Genomic DNA, 17,044 nt, shown 5'->3' on the forward strand with positions numbered 1-17,044 from the left:
TCAGTCCAGTCCTTGGTGTGCTGCCAGTTTTTTGAGGTCATTAGTGTCTGAACAGCCTGGGCAGGGAAGGAAGGTTCCTCCCAGGACATGAGCAGCAGAATCAGGGCAGGGCAGAGGGTTGGCTGGTAAAGGTTTTTCCAGCCCGGCTGGGTTCTGGTCTCTGCTGGCATCCAAAGGGCCTGGAAATTCAGAAACCTCAGGGTGTGCAAGATCCGAGTTCCTGTCACTAGGGTGCAGACCTTCGCTGGGTACAGGTTGCCAGGACCAGTGATCATGGCTGATGGAATTATCATCTCCCAAGGTGCTTTCCTCTTCCTGACTCTCTGCTGTCGGCTGTCTTTGCTCACCCTGGTTGGAGAAAAGGCTGAGATTCCCCTTCTCCTCCAGACGACACTCCTTGGTTTTAATGCCCACAGCCTTCAGGATAGTGTCCATTTGCTTCATGTAGTCCAGGTGGCCATTCACCTGCAAAAAACAACATAGTCCTGTGAGTATGAAAAGTCCCATTAACGCCCAACTACGCCAGACAGGCAGAGCTCTGCACACGGGGGCCAGCAGCTGCAGGGAGATTCAGCCTCGGCTTTGAAAGACAGGGAGAAATACGTCTGAAAAATTCAGTTCCCCAAGACTATTGGTGATTAACCACTACCCCAGCCACATGCAGATTCCCACTGGCTGCTCCATTCCTGCATCACTCCACACTCTTCATCACCTTTGCTCCATAAGCATTATTTATGCTGTGTGTTTAAAGGCTTGGACACCTCTAGCTTTTAAGAAAAAGTCTTGTATGTTGTCAGGCTAAGAGAGGACATATTTTGTAGTGGTTAGAGTTCGAGGCTGGGAGTCAGGAGGTCTGGGTTCTGTTTCTGGCTCTGCCACTGATTTGCTGTGGGCAAGTCCTCACCTCTCTGTGCCTTAGTTTCTCCACCCGTAAAATGCAGATAATTGTGTCTACATCCAAGGTGTGTAGTGAGAATTAAGATGTATTAAGAGTTTTAAGGTTGTTGGATGGAACCTGAAATAAGACACTACTGAAACACTGTTCTAGCCTTAAGAACATACTGAGATAGGACTGTGTTTGGAGTATACATAAGGCAGGGCTCTCTCTTACATTGTGATCACATGTAATTACAAGATAACTACCTTCTGAGAGGCATATTGGACTCCTCCCTAAATCAGTGCAAGCAAGAGAGAGAAAAAATAGTCAGATTTCCCTCTGTTTAATTATAATAATTATGTTTAAGTATAATCAGTTTAAAAGGAACAAGGGAACATTAAGGATCCTAACCCGCCAGTCTGATGGCAGCCAGCTGCCTTTTCACTCCAAAGTGCAGCGTCTGCGGAGTGAGGCTTTTGAAGTAGTGCAGCTAAGATCCTCAATAGAAAAGACTTATCTTTAAATATCCTTTTCTATTCTACTCAGCCAAATGTGCGGATGCATCTGCCAGCAGAAGAGAACCAGACTGGAATTACCATGAGCCTGAGTCATGACTGCTTTCATGGCCCCCAGCTCAACTGGCAGTAGAGATTTTAGCAGAGACTAAAGGTGTATGATTTTTAATACTAGGGGTCCTTAGTGTCTGCAGCCAATCCGCTCTCCAACAACTGGCTCATAATGCACCATGAGAGAAGTTCCTTCCTTACCCCAGCTGGTAATCAGCAACAGCCTGAAGCATGAACACTAACAGCCTTGTTATTTGAATAAATATGTCTAATGCCGGATTTTCATTTTTCGAAGATATTTACCCCACTAGAATAATGTCCGACCAGCTAAGTCTATGCAGAGCTGCAGGAGATATGACCAGTGGGGAATTCCCTTAGGACGGGGAGATCCCCAGCTGCATCCTTAGGACACTTTTAAGTGCTGCAAAGGGGATTTAGTCGGAATCAAAGATCTGGCCCAATTACTGGCAAAGTGAATAGAGTCTCCAGATACTAAACCAGTCCAGAATTATTTCATGTGAAGTCAAAACTCAAACCTAGCCATTTGTAGAAAGCAGCTTTTGAGTGGTAACATTTGGATGCACTTAGAACTTGGAGCGAATTGAAGGATTTAATCAGCACATTAATAATTCAATATGCAACTTTAATCAGCCCAGATGGCTCAACAGGCTTGTTATATTTTGAACAGATTAGTACTTTAATTAAAATAACCACCAAAGGCCTAATGGATTGACTGTTCAGATGTGCACATTGTTCTCAGAAAAAGTATGAATCCTTTATTCATCAGTATGGCGGTTTAGGAGGCAGTGAAATAAAGGACGTTAGTTGAGAGGTGGATTAAGTGGAGAGGAACAGGTACTGGATTTACTGGAAAATAAAATGTGTAAAGTCTCCTGCCTGGCTCCATTTCCATCCCGAGATGGGCTCCCTTTAAAGACAGCTGTTAGATTTCCTCTAGTTGGGCAAGACTGCTCAGTGAGCCAACTCTTGAAACCATTCTTACTACCGGGCTGATTCCATATGGTACAGAGCCCAGCGTCCAGGGGCACATGAATTCTTACTGTTTGGACTTACATTGACTTCAGCGGGCTGTGGATCGGGGCCTTAAGGAGAAGAGGTACTCCCAAGGGACCTGTGCCCCCATGAAGCCTTATATGGAACTGGAGATGATTGCCCAGGAGTCTGAAAAGCCAGATAAATGCAAGCGCTGTACAGAGCTTAATGGTAGGCAAGACTCTCCCAAAAGTGCACTACATACTGTAGAGCTGAGCAAAGAATTGCCAGCAAAAACTGTTAGCCAAATGGAAGAAGCCAGGGTTTCAGGGAAATTCCTCTGCCATCATGACTGGAAAGTGCAGCTGTTCTAGCTCCTTGACAGCCTGCTTTTGAAATGCAATCCATCCTTCAGAAATCTTGGCGGTTGCACCTCAGCTGTTGCACAAGGAGAGCCTTAAAAACAGGGAAGGAGGGGGAATCTAAAGGGTGCTTTTCAAAAAGCGTTATAAGGCTTTAATGGAAGAATAGAGAGTGTAAAATGCAAACACCTGTTTGGTTATTCTTCGTGGCCAGCTGCAGTAAGAACTATAAAAAGAAATGCAATTAAAAAAGTGCTTTTCTGGCCAAAGTTATTACTTTATAGCTTGTGGCAGGAAAATAAAAATCATGGGCCAGATTCACTGCTATGCACTGGTGGCCTTACCCCGTTAAAGTGGGTTTTACAGTCGCTTGCATCACCACAGCGGCACAACGCTGCTGGACTGTACCACGAATTCTGCCCGAGTAGCACAGAACAAGGGTGCAGAAAGCTGTGGGTGTAGCTACCGACTTCTCCTCTGAACTACAGTACAATTTAAAGGAGTCCCCATCAGAGACATTTTGGAAATGTTTTAAAATTCAGACCCATCCAAGAGTGCCAGAAATGTCCTTGTACATTCTCAGCTGTGCCTAATAAATTCAGGCGGAATGATTTCTGCTCAGTGTAATAAGTGCCTGGGGTTATGGTGTCATAAAAACGCAGTTCAATTTGCAGGAGCTTTTAAAACAAAACAAAATGTTGTCCCATGCCTGAAAGCAAACCACTGAAGGTCTCTGCCTGGAGACAAGTGATGGGCCTTCTGCCGTGGATGCTGTTGACTGGATTAATGACAGCAATTCCAGGTGGAGAGGAGAGGGGGATACACAGCTGTGTCTGAAAAGTGATGACAATGGGATCAATTTGCAGTTATCGCACGGCCTTCTGTTAGTCATAAGCGGTTGCTGGTCGTACAGCTCTGCTCAACTGACTGGGCTGTTTGAGAAGCTCTGAGAAGGAACAGATAAAGCAGCAGTATATGTATAAGAGAGGATCCTTGCCCAAGGATCAGCCTTTGAGAACAGGGAAGGGATTATTACAATTTTAAAGCATTTTTGGCTATACGACTGCAAAACGTGACCTTCAACTGCGTACAACCTGGAGGCGACACTTGAGAGGGTGTATGGCGTGGTGGACAGGGAGTGACCTAGGAAGCAGGCGACTCAGTTCTAATTTTGGCTTTGTCATCATCATTGACTCACTATCGGTATGAACCAGATTCCAATACCCTTAGTCAGGCTGTGTCTCATTAATTAGTAGTAGCAGCTAGAGACCCCTGCCTGCAACCCTGTTGTGCTAGTCACTATACATTGTAACACAAAGCAAGAGAAAGTCAGTATCTGGAAGAATTTGCAGTCCAAACAGACAAGACAGACAGACGATGAGAGAGGAACCAGAGATGGGAAGTTTCAGAGTAGAAGCCGTGTTAGTCTGTATCCACGAAAAGAACAGGAGTACTTGTGGCACCTTAGAGACTAACAAATTTATTTGAGCATAAGCTTTCATGGGCTACAGGAGAGATAAAGGGCAGAGCAGCTGAGCTAGGCAACGTTCCCCCTGCTCCAGCTGATGAGGCCTCCTGAGTATTCAGTGAGGATTACAAAGAAGCAATAAGCACATGGCCCTGGCAATGAACTCACGGGCACACTCTGCTGTTTACAAGAGCCCAGGACATCTGGATGGCTGAGAATTTCATTTTCTTTGATTTTCTTGACACTTGTAATATCCAGGGAGCAGCTTGTAATATTCACAGAGCAGCTTTATCATGTGGTAAAACCCCCACAAACTAAAATGACAGTCCAGGGCTGCCTTGCTTTGGTAGGATCAGTATGGCACTATCTTGCAGGAACCACAATAACAGGGTTTGCTTTAAAAAACAAAACAAAACATCTACAATATTTTTAAAATTTATTTCTGTGTGAGATGGGTAGGGGTAATAAAGGGAATTGCTGCTTCTGGAGCACACACAATAATCATATCTTACTTTTATAAAGCACTGTTCTTCCCAAAGGACCATCAAATGCTCTACTTGCATAGACCATGCTAATGAAATGCAAGCACCGTTGGGGCAGAGCGCCTCAGCTGGGGGAGCAGTAAGCACCTTCATTTATTGTGAATTCATGTATTTATTTTCAATTATTTTCCTTTTCAGACTGTGTCATTGAATCTATTATTCATGACAAGAGTCAAATTAACAACTCTGGAGTCTGAAGTAAGTATCGGTTGAGCTGCCAGAGGTTTGCTGCTGCTGCTGCTAATAGAGGGAAGGAAATGCAAAGTCCCCTATCATATTCTCCTCCTAAAATCCCCAAACGGTTGTCGTCAGTACCACCTCAGTACCAGTGCGGCTCTGCTCTTCCAGCAGAAGGCAGCGAGGGCTGAGGGTAGGACACATGAGCAATGCCAGCCTTTCCAGTACCAAAATGCAGAGCATTAATCTTTGCCCAGTGGGAAGATTACTCTGGTCACAAAGTGACATTTGTCTGTAAGCCTGATCCTGCAGGGTGTTGAGTACTTCCCACAAGATGGGAGTAGAGGACATACAGCCTGTCCCAGAAAAGGCTCAGTACCCTGTACTCTGAACCCTCACATCGACAGACCTAGAAGTGAAACAGCAAGGGCAGCGTAGCCTAGGAGTGAGAGGTATTGAGATGCACAGGGTCCCACCCGTGGAAAGGCAGAGTTCCAACAGGTCAGGATCGAGGTGCACTGGCAGAGTTGTATAGAACATATTATGGAGTCTCTGGCAGTGACTCCTTAGTTAAGGTTGAGTTCAGTTAAAGCAGAGTTAAAATCCTTTCGTTAGGCATGAAAGCAAATGTTGATCACAACCTAGATTACATCACTTACTGTTAGGACATGAAGTGATTTCTGGAAAAGTTGAAAGTGAATCTCTTCAGTAGTTCAGCAGCTGGAGTGAATTTTAGATGACCATTTAAAAAAATGTAGATCTGGTATCTAAATTTTTCCAGAGCCCTCTCACTTAAAAATGACTAGTTTTAACAATTCAAACATACAGGAGAAGAGAATTTTTTCAAAAACTCATGTACAGGCAAATTATAGGGTTAAAGCTGATGTTATTAACATTATCCCTTGCTATTGTTTCTCTCCCTGACACAAAAGCTGATAGAGTGAAAATCAGGGGGTCAAATTAATCTGTAGTGTGACTCATCTGAAGACAACGGAGCTACATCAAAGATAGACCCGCCGGGCAGAAGTTATTTTCTTTTCTGAATTGTGCTCTCCCAGGGATATATTTCTGATGAATTAAATAAACCAATCAATCCACATTTTTTTCTCATTTCAAAGCAGGTTGAATTGTAGGTAAAAGTGGCCCTTTAATTACCGTGACATTTCTGGAGTAGGTGGAGATGGAGGGGCGCGTAATCATTATGTGCAATCATCTTTCTGACCCAAGCCTTACTGAGAAAGTCATTCTTACATAAGAGATGCTAACTGATGGATATTGTCCCCAGATGCAGCTCAGGTCAATTTCACATGGATGCAATCTGAAGCACTTCTCCATAGAAACAGATAGCAAGGGCAATAAGCAACCCCGCCCCCGTGCCTCAGAGGTTTGTACTTCTCATCTCAGTGTCCTCTATGGCCGCTAATTAGGGGTTGATTTTGCAGAAGGGCTGAGGCCAGCCCATGCTTTTTGGCAAGTGTTGTTTGCACCTGCAGTTTTATGCTTGAGAAATTAATGGTGGGTGTGATTATTCAGATTTGCACCTGCCGTTCATTCTGTGGCACACAGTGCCCCCGCAGAAGACAGACTGGACATTTAAAAATGTGGCTGCTTTTGCTGCAAAACAATATTCAAACACAGCGAAATTATTTGTCCCAGCTTCTTGCTAATTCTTTCATGCAAGTTGTGGGCCTCAGTTTCTTGCACTTACACCAGTTGTCTATGATTGTAACTCAATTGACTTAACGGATTTAAATTAATGTAAGTGAGAGGCTGATCCAGCTTTAATTCTAGCCACTCACCAGACATGGAACAGTGGAAACCACAGGGAGAGCTCGCTTTAAACTGTTTGACGGCTGCAGTGGGAATGGCCAAGAAAGGAGTTGGGTAACATTTGTGGCTGAATGTTTGTGCTCAAGAAAGAGAAAAAGAGTGATATACACGTTGCCCTTCATTCTGGGATCTTCCTAGATCCTAACTGGAGAGAACAGTCTTGGCTAAGAAATGAGAGATAGGGAAGCATTTTTCTGTCATGTAGAGTTTTCTCACAGCAGGCGTCATGGCAAAGGGCTAATACAACAAGAGGCCTATCTAAACGTATGCATACACTTACCTACTTACAGCGGGCTAGTATAAATGGGTGTAATTCCCCTGAAATCAAGAGCATCATACCTGCTTACATCTCATCTGAGCTGGGCTCAGCAATAGGTTCTCTGAATGCACATCGATTCAATTGTGACCATTTTCAGACCTAAAAATTAACAGCATGAAACTCCTTAGTTTGCTTTGATTAATTTTTTTCAACACCAGACCAAATTCACTCTCGTTCCAGGAGGAGTCAAATCTTAAAGGCAAGTTGAGTGCTAATCAAATGCTACAATGATTCACTCAGATGACTTGCCACCCTGGCTCTTCGGAAATGCCACATCACTTTGACAGCACAGGACTGCCAAATGCCAGACATGGATCTGAATGTGCTAATTATCAGTCTCCAACCAGAGCATCTGAGACATCCCAAAAGGGACCTTCTTACTAGACATGGTTGGAATCTGGAACTTCCATTCCTTGGGAAATTCTGACATTTCGGGGGGAAGGTGGGGGAAACGACACATGACTTCTGAATTGAAACAAGAAACCAGACATTTCTCATAAATGAATATTCAAAAAAAATGTTACTGACAGCGTTGTCTTGATACACGTCACTTCAATTTTTACATTAAATGAAAATATCAAATATAACATTGTATACATAGTATTAAATATAAATATATCAACACTCATATTTTAATAGAATGTAAAAGTTGAAACTAAATGAATCAAAATGATGATGTTGAAATTAAACATTTCAACTTTTCCCATCTAAAAAGTGTCAAAATCAACATTCTGATTTCAACAAAACTGCATTTTTTGATGGCAAATTGTTCTGTTGAAAAATTTTGAGCTCTACGTCTAATCTTATATATATTGTATCTAAAGTGGCAGTATAATAGAGAGGAGAAGAGACGAAAGAAAGAATGGAGTCAGAATATGACAAAGAAAAAATTAGAGGGATTAAGGGTGGGAAGAAAGATGACAGAGAAGAGAAGATACATTGATAAACCACCGGAGGTGACTGGGGTACAGCTCATACATAGGAATGGCAGAATTGGATTTTTTAATACAATTTTGACAGATAACATCAATGTTTATTTTTAAGCATATTTTTAAATGTTTACCGATTTAAATTTTCACAGCTGTGGAAAATTATGGAGGGCTGCCAGTCAATGGGCTGTTGTAGCTGTGTCAGTTCCAGGATATTAGAGAGACCAGGTGAGTGAGGTAATAATTTTATTGGACCAACTTCTGCTGGTGAGAGAGATCAGCTTTCAAGCTAGACAGAGCTCTTCTTCAGGTCTAAGAAGAGCTTTGTTTAGCTCGAAAGCTTGTCTCTCCCATCAACAGAAGTTGGTCCATTAAAAGATATTCTCTCAGTTAATTGGGGGGGGGGGGTCAGAGAATAATTACTGAATAACAGCAGATGTTGATATTCAAAAAGTTAAAGCTTTATCAACCTTAAAATATATCCTTAAATCAAACTCTCAGACGTTCTCAGGCAGCATTTTTCTTTCTTTGCCTGCCTGCACATTCTGATTACTATTGATGAAATATTTTTTTGGTTTGTGTAGTGAAATCGACTTTCACCCACCTTTACCGTTAAAAATCTAAACCTTTCAAGCCTACTCAGACATTCTGAAAGCTATGGGGAGGGACAAAGAAAAAAGGAAGGAACTCCATGCATAAAAATTAATCAGAGGGCTCCAGAGAGTCTTTTGAGGGGGAAGATGTTTTCCCTGATGCCCTTCCTGCTGTCAGTTAGTGCACTCCATGTACCAGGCAATCAGGCTGAAGTGAAGAGCTGAGACTGTTAGCTGGTACCAGGAGCTGAATCAGGCTTTTTTCTTTAGTCCTTAAGTTGGTATCACAGCACACTAAGTTTTTCCAGCTATACCCAGGTCATATTAGGTGCCATTTATTTCTAGGATTGCTATAATCAAATACTTGTCTCTGAATGCCAATCCAAATCTGTGTTCTTTAAATTAGATGGTGCAAAAAGTGTTTAAGAGACTCAGCAAAGGACTATACATGACACTGGAGCATGGGGGTGCTGACGGAAGAACCACCCTGAGTGTGAGATGGGAGGGTCGGATTGGAGTATCTGGCCAGAGTTTTCTGGGAAATAATTTGGGAGAGCAGAGCTTACTGGCATCAAGGACTAGTGTGATCCACAAGTGACACAACGCATCAGGTCTTTGCTAAATCTATTGGGTTGACTTGGGTCTGCGACAAAGCTTCTAAATGGATCCCCTCTTTTCAAAAGAGACAGTAAGAGACAGATTTAAAGAGAGTTAAACCTCTATTGAGCCAGATTTTCAAACTGCTCAGCACCCACCAGTTCCCACTGAGATAGAGATAGAGACTCTTAGGCCACCATTGCCGAAGAGCTGAGCACACAATGTTTTGCGAATCTTGCTCTTATTTAGGTGGCTGGATGGGAGCTGAGCTATTCTGAAAACCTAGCCCTGACTGTGTGTGCTGAGCACCTGAAAATCTGTCCCAGAGTTCTTTTGAAAGCCTGTCCCATGCGATTGTAAGGCAGAATCTCTCTACAGCACACTTTCTGGGAGCATTCTGTAACCCTTGAGCATCACTGCATACTCCTGAGGGCATCCTGAGCCATCAAATTAAAAGTTCTGCACCAAAAAATTAAAAATTATGCACACAATATTTTAAAATTCTGCACAAATCTGCAAATTTTATTTGTCAAATAAATGTGGAGGCTGCAGTATGGCATTGGGGACCACGGGCCACTGGCTGCACGGAGGTGGGAGATCACTGCACAGCTCCCCCCCCCCAGGACAGGGACTCAGCAGTGAGGCTGCACCCAACCCTGACACAGCGCAAGGACCGGGCCTGCCCCAGAAACACCCCAGGGCCCTGCCCCTCCTTGCCAGGTGCACCAGGTGTGGGCAGGCAGGCTCAGCAAGGAGGATCCAAGTGTGGAAGGGCTCAGTGTGGGGCGATTCAGATGTGGGTTGAGAGGGTTCTGTGTGGGGAAATCTGAGTGTGGCTCAGTGGGGGATCCAGGTGCAGGGGGGATCTGGATGCACAGGGGCTTGTTGGAGGGTTCTAGGTGAAACGGTAATGGGACTCGGAAGGGGGGTCCAGATGCTGGAGTGGGGTGGGGATCCAGGTGCGGGTGGCTCTTTGGGGTGGTCCAGGTGCAGGAGGAGTGGGGTTCGTCGGGGGGGGGGGGTTCTGGGTGCAGGGGGGTGAGGTTTGGCAGGAGGGTCTGGGTCTGAGGGGGTCTGGATGCATGGGGGATGGGTGGATGGGGGAGCAGCTCCCTGTACAGAGATCCCTTCCCCTGCAGCTGAGGAGCAATGGGTGCAGGAAGTGTGTGTGTGTGTGTGTGTGTGTGTGTGTGTGTGTGTGTGTGTGTGTGTGTGTGTGTGTGTGTGTGTGTGTGTGTGTGTGAGTTTGCGGAGCTTCTTACAGCTGGGGGAGAAATCTGGGGATGGGTCTGACATGGCCGTGGATGCCGTGCAGGGGAAGAGGAAGTCCCGTCCTCCCCAGCCCAACTGCGACTAGCAGCTGAGCCTGATGCAGGGTAGGAGCCACCAGCCGGGTCTTCTGCAGTCTTGCCCCCTGCTCCACAATGATTTACCTCTCTGCCGGCTGCCCTGGACACCTGAAACATACTGCTGGGGAGGGTCGCATGACCTCTCTTGTGGCTTCCCTTTGCTTCCCCATCAGAAAGTAATTTTTCTGCAAGGAAGCAAAGAAATCTGTGCGGGACACAAATTCTGCAGACACGCAGTGGCACGGAATTCCCCCAGGAATAACTCCAACACATTCAACAACAGATCAGTGGCAACAATACTATTCAGCAACTCTGTCACCTGAAATGAGCTACCTCAGAGAAAGCCTCCTTCTTGGTCATCTTGGAGGGGACTGATCACCCCCCTCATCCCATTCTTGATCAAGGAACACATATGCTCCTTCTCTCATTCTGTTCCTGATTCAGGAACGTACAGGATTTGGCATCTGAATATCATTGGCGTAGGGCTCTCTGAGTCAGATCTTCAGCTGGTATAAATCAGAATTGTCCCATTGACTTCCACTGAAGCCATGCCAATTTACAACAGCTGAGGATCTGGCCCCATGGTGGAGAGAGGACGTGAGCTTTCTCAGATTGTGATGCCAACCCATCCTTCCCCCACAATCTCCTAAAAATTTCTGTCTCTAGCACAGGCACCAGCTAATGATCTGTTGACTCTGAAATCCTGCTAACTTTCCATATATCAAATCATGACTCAAATTCAAAGACGCCAGGAAAGAAGAGGAAATTGGTAACTTCAGAAGGGCCTATTTGAAGCAGCCTCCTTCAATCCCTTCATCTGCAGCTGGACCTTAATAACCAGCTTCACAGCCATTGCCACTCCACCAGCATCCAAAATTCCGCTCAAGAGGAGATTCATCCGTTCTACTGTCACATCTGCTTGTACTGAACACCTTTGCAAGGGCTCTGGATTGCATTTCCCTTGACTCTCAATGTGTCAAGGAAAATTATAAGATAGAAATGATTGCAGACAGTGATAAGAGGAAAGCAGATGGTGGTTGCCAGTCTGCCAGTGTCTCTTAGAAAAAGTTACTGGAGTTCTAGACCCCAGCAGGGTCATGCACAAAACCCCCCTTCAGAACTATCAGACATTCAGAATCCAAACTGCCCCGTTTCCACTCCCCTCTTTACAGTAAGGAGCATTTCCAGGAGGAAGCTGTGTTATTTCAGCAGAATGTTCATGACACCAGATTTATAGTGTTCTTGCTGCCTCTATGACCCTTTCCATTTACAGGGGTTTCTAACTCAGCGACTTTAAACTTGCACCAGGCTAAAACTTGGAAAGCAGATGGTCAGCCTGGATTCCACATAGCTTTTCTATGAAGTAGCTCAAACCGTCAAGCTCTGTAACAGTCAAAGAATGAATAGCTTGTGGGGTTTAAAAAAAAATCACCATGCGTTAAAAACAGCTTCATTTCACTTCTGAAATGTTGCTATTCCGTCCTTTGTGTGAATTGCTGCTTTTTGCTACGGCTGGGAACCGTGCTGCTGTAATGATCAGATAATGAGCTTGCCTTTCTCTAGTGCCTGTCATCCAAATGAATCCCTTCATGTGTTACAAATTTTGTACTGTGCGTACACTTTGCCCACCACTGATATGCAGCCGCCTCTGGCGTGAAAGGCAGCATAGCTAAATCTGCACATACCACTTGTGATTACAGCTACATGGAATCAGAGAGTTTAAGGCTGGAAGGGATCACTAGATCATCTACTCTGACCTCCTGGATATCACAGGTCACCAACACCGCCCAGCACCCACACACTAAACCCAACAACCAAAATTAGACCAAAGTATTAGAGCCCACCGGAGACTAGTCTATTATGTGCCACAGGAGAGAACAGGAAGGATTAACATGCACTAGTGCCAGAGGGCCTCACAATGGCAGGGACAGAATTAAGTGAGATGCACCCAGATAATCCTGGCAAGTAACCTGTACCCACACGCTGTGGACGAAGATGAAACCTGCCTGAGTGTCGCTGCCAATCTGACCTGGGAGAAAATTCCTTCTCTACCCCACATGTGGCGATCAGTTAGACCCTGACCATGAGAGCAAGATCAGCCAGCCAGGCACCTGAATGAGAGAATGCTTGGTGCCACCTCAGAGCCCCGGCCATTCCACCCAATGTCCCATCACTAGCCACGGCCACCCCCGACTCTTCAGAGGAAGGACATAAAAGAAACAAATCAGAATACATGGTGGGTGGTGGTAGTGGGGTAGTGAATCCCTTCCTGATCCTGGCTGGTGGCTGGCTGAAACTCTGAAGCCTGAGCTTTCAGGAATGTAAGACATAAACCGGAACTGAGTCCCAAGACGCCTGAACCATGCCCTTTACCTCATAAGCAACCCTGTCTTACAATCCCACTCAGAAATTTGTCTAGCTCTCTCGAAACTAATTAAGTTGTTTGCCCCCACAACTCCCACGAGGAGGCTGTTCCAAAATCTCACCCCTCCGATGGTTAGAAACAGTCTTCTAATTTCCAGCCTGAATTTGTCCATGGCCAGTTTATATCCATTAGTTCTTGCGTCTACAGATCAGTCCTTCTACCTACTTGTTTGCTCCATCCATAGAGCCCTGCGCAGATACAAAATGTGTACTTGCATCCGCTCCGCAAAAATGGTCCGCGGATATCCGTAGCCGTGGATGCGGCTAGCTGAGGATATAAAGCGGATGGATATCCACGGATTTGCAGGGCTCTATTCATCCCCGTTTTTTCTTGCCTTTTAGATGGTAAACTCTCAGGGATGGTCACTTACTAGAGGGCTAGCATGATGAGGCTCAATATAGTGGAGTCCTCTAAGCCCTACCACAATATAAACTATAAATACAACAACTCGACGCAATGGTTTAGGAGAAGAACTGAAGAATTCCATACACAGTTGAAATTCCTGGGGGAACTGTAGGCAGACAGAATATAATTATCCAGGAGACCGTAAGCATGAGGCCCTCAGTTTTACATCTCACTTGAAAGATGGCACCTTCCAGCAACACAGCACCCGTAGGATCACTCTGCAGACATCAATAGTGACTCAGAGGGAGGAGTACCACCTGCTGTTAGTCATCAACGCCATTACTTACTGCACAGGGATTTCCCTCAGCTTTTATCCTGACCAGGCCTGATTCTGCTTGGCTTGTAAACTCTGATGAGATTATCATTTGAGGTAGCAAGAATTCAGAGGCTAACAGGAAGTACTAACTTTTCCACGGTACTTTATCTACATTATGAGCGTCAATAACATCTTATGGTACAACTGTAAAATCTCAAACACGTCTGGAAACTATGTGATGGGTGATATACCTTGTAAACACAGCGAGTCAGGGGAGTCAATTTTCGACTTCATTAACATTTTTAATTGGCTATAAAATCTGAATTTTCTTTTCATACGTTGGCGTAAGAAAATAGAAAGGAAATGAAACCCAAACGGAAATACTTTTGTGAAATACCGTTAATGTAAACACAAGGCAAAAATATCCAGGCAACGTACAACGTGCTCTGTCCTTAAAAGCACCTTGCTGTGACTCTTATGGGGCCTGATCCTGCTATCCTTATTCAGGGAAGACTCCCACTGATTTTGCTGGGAGTTTTGCCTGAATGGACTCATAGACTTTCTGGTCAGAAGGGACCGTCATGATCACAGACTTCGTGATCTGGACAATTATTTGTAACATTAATATCTGTGTGATGATCTGTTATTCCTATACACTGTGAGCCCAGTCAGCGACGGAGTCTGAGCCTTCGGGATCTACTAGGACGGTTTGTCTCAAATGCAATGTTCTCCAACATTTAAAACATCTCCCATGGGTGCCCGAGATGATGCAAAGCGTCGTGCTGCGGGGAAGAGAACACGTGCTCCTGTATCACATTAAAACCGTTCCTGGTTACTTAGCTGAGAATCTCAGGTGGGAGATTGCATTCTTTGGATTGTGTTGTTATTTAAACTATGACACCCCCACCCCCCCAAACTACACTTCTCTCTTTCAAAATCATTTCTGCAGCGTTTTGTGGCTGGTGCTAAGCCGACAGCCCTGGAGCCTGATAACCTCATTATGCACAGACTGTGGGAAACAGCAGTGTAAGCTTCCCTTAAATTCCAAACCACGCCCTGCCCCTAACCAAAGTGCCTCATTCATGACCTCCGTGAATCACCTCTAAGGGTAATTAAGTTCACATTCCCATTAAACCTTTGGCACATCCACGGAGGATGCCAGCAAATTTGATGGAGTTTTTTGCTATACAAAATCTTATCCTTGAGGAGCACAGCAAACCAATTCACTCACATAGTTCACTGAACAGCTGTAGTTAAGGCTAATCTGTTACAGAGCCCAAATTGTGCACTGACACGTCTATTAGTTATTCTAATTTCTTAACAAATCTATGGACGTGAACAAGGATGCTTAAGCCATTGGATTCTCCTTTGACATGTGGCTGTGGATCTCTCTCTAGTCTAACAAGTTCTGATGAAAAACCACTCCCCTTTCCAGATGGCGTTGGACAGATTCAGAAGACGCTTGGAAGTACGTCTTGCTTTAGTGCATTACAGTATTGGCAGCAAGATACTGATAATTAACATGCCACAGCACTTTTTACAAGAGCAAGGGCGTTAATACCAGCGTCCTACCAAATGCCAAGTCCGGTAGTTACTTTATGCCTCCCTAAATTCTCACGGCATTTTCAAATGGATGCAGTATTATCTTTCACTTTCTGTCCTACACTGCTGTGAAATGCTTGTTAAACAGCTTCCACCTCTCATCCCAGAGGTGGCCGCATGCTAGTGGCAGGTGAAGTGCTTGAGGATCCTGTAGGTTCAGAGCTCCTAGTTATTAGCTTGGCTGCTGTTGTACTGAAGAGCCTAAGGAAATGGGGCTGTACAGTATTTCTCTATTCTGCAGCTTGACAAAGGGATGAGAGAATAAGTGGTGTGACGACCGTTGGTAAAGAAGCTTTTTCATTTCCGAGAGCTTAATCAAGTGGAAAATTAGAGCTAGAGTGAGTTGTTCAACAGATAAAAAAGCTCAGACAGGCCAATTCCCTGCAGGCTTGAATCGAAGCTGTGACGCTAACAGCCTTTGTTCGCAAACTAGTTGAGAGGGGCTGGCTCACTTTGCTCCTTCAGGCCTGGTTATCTGATGGCTTCAGCGGCTGCCCTCTGCCCTGGTAACCCTGGGGCCTGCCCTGACGCAGTCAGTTACAAGTGGTGGGACAGAATAGGGAAGAGTGACGAGAGAGTGGTTTTCTATACAAAATAGTCTGAAGAGGCCACATCTGCAGCTGGTATGTGACAGCCTGTGTCTCTGCTTGTCTGTCCGTAGAAGCTCCAGATTTTGACCATTTAGCAAGCACAGCTCACAACGAGGAATTTCAGGGTGGAAAATTGGTAGCTGTGTGGGAGGAAAGGGCCACCTGGGGGAGGAGAGGGCAAAAGAGGCAGTTTGCCCTGAGCCTTTGTTTGAGAGGGCCCCGAAACAGAGTGGCATTGTGACCTGACATGCAGGGTTGCAGCACCACTCACGTTGAGCTCAGATGACCCTCTGTGGGCCAAACCTGAGCAACGCTGCAACCCCGTGTGCAGCGCCAAGAGCGGGGAGCCAGGCACAGGCCCACGGGACAGGAGCCGCTACTGCCGGGTGAGTGTGGGCGGGCTCGCTCTCCAACCCCTCTACCAGGGGCATCCCTTCTTTGGAAGGGGGGCTGCTCAGTTTCAGATTTTGCTCCAGGTGCCCAAAAAGTTCTGTGCGGCCCTGAGAGTGAGTGACGGGGGGGGGAGGGGGGGGGGGGAACAGGGCTGTTTAGACCTATTTCTGTGAAATGTGACCACACGCCTATTCTCTTTTGAGAACCTGTGACAGCTGGCACTCCCTTGAAACAGAACTGAAGCTGGACTGGAAGTTGACATTACAGGGACTTAATGAAATCTTCCAGGTGATGTTTTTTCCCCCGGTCCCTCACCCTCCCAACATCACCAACAAAGTGGTGGTTTTAGCTGCTTTTCCTTCCTGCAGCGTGATAGAATCGCTACAAGTTCCTATCCAGGGAAATGTTTAGCTTCTGATTGAATCAAGTTCCCGTTCTTGCTTTTCTTCTTTGGATTGTATTCATTCCTGTCCTACCTGCCTAAGGTGGTACTGCTCATCTGAAACAAGTCATTCCACCTGGGAGCAATGAGACCCAGGCACCCTACTTCCATGCTCAGTCCCCAGGGTCCTTAATAAACCTGAATTTCAGCATCAGAATTCATTCTTTGCTGCAAGTTTTGGGCCCACGATGAGAACACAGTTTAATGCACCTTTGAGGAAAAGCCCGAATCACACAAGTGCTAAATCAATAGATTGTTAGAATACTGTCTTTTTTGTCTGTTTGCTGCATCCAAAGAGCCCACGCAGGTGGTGAACCAGGCTGCCCTGG

General features: G+C 45.3%; 1 protein-coding gene across 1 annotated transcript in view; it reads right to left on the bottom strand.

Moving 5' to 3' along the window:
* The window catches only part of TMCO4 (transmembrane and coiled-coil domains 4), an 82,235-nt gene continuing 65,191 nt past the window's right edge, over positions 1–17,044 (bottom strand). Inside the window, exon 14 of the mRNA XM_065421384.1 lies at positions 1–465. Within this exon, the coding sequence (XP_065277456.1) occupies positions 1–465 (465 nt within the window). The remainder of the gene's footprint in view (positions 466–17,044) is intronic.

The sequence above is a fragment of the Emys orbicularis genome, chromosome 22 (assembly GCF_028017835.1).
Source record: "Emys orbicularis isolate rEmyOrb1 chromosome 22, rEmyOrb1.hap1, whole genome shotgun sequence".
Taxonomy (NCBI): Eukaryota; Metazoa; Chordata; order Testudines; family Emydidae; genus Emys; species Emys orbicularis.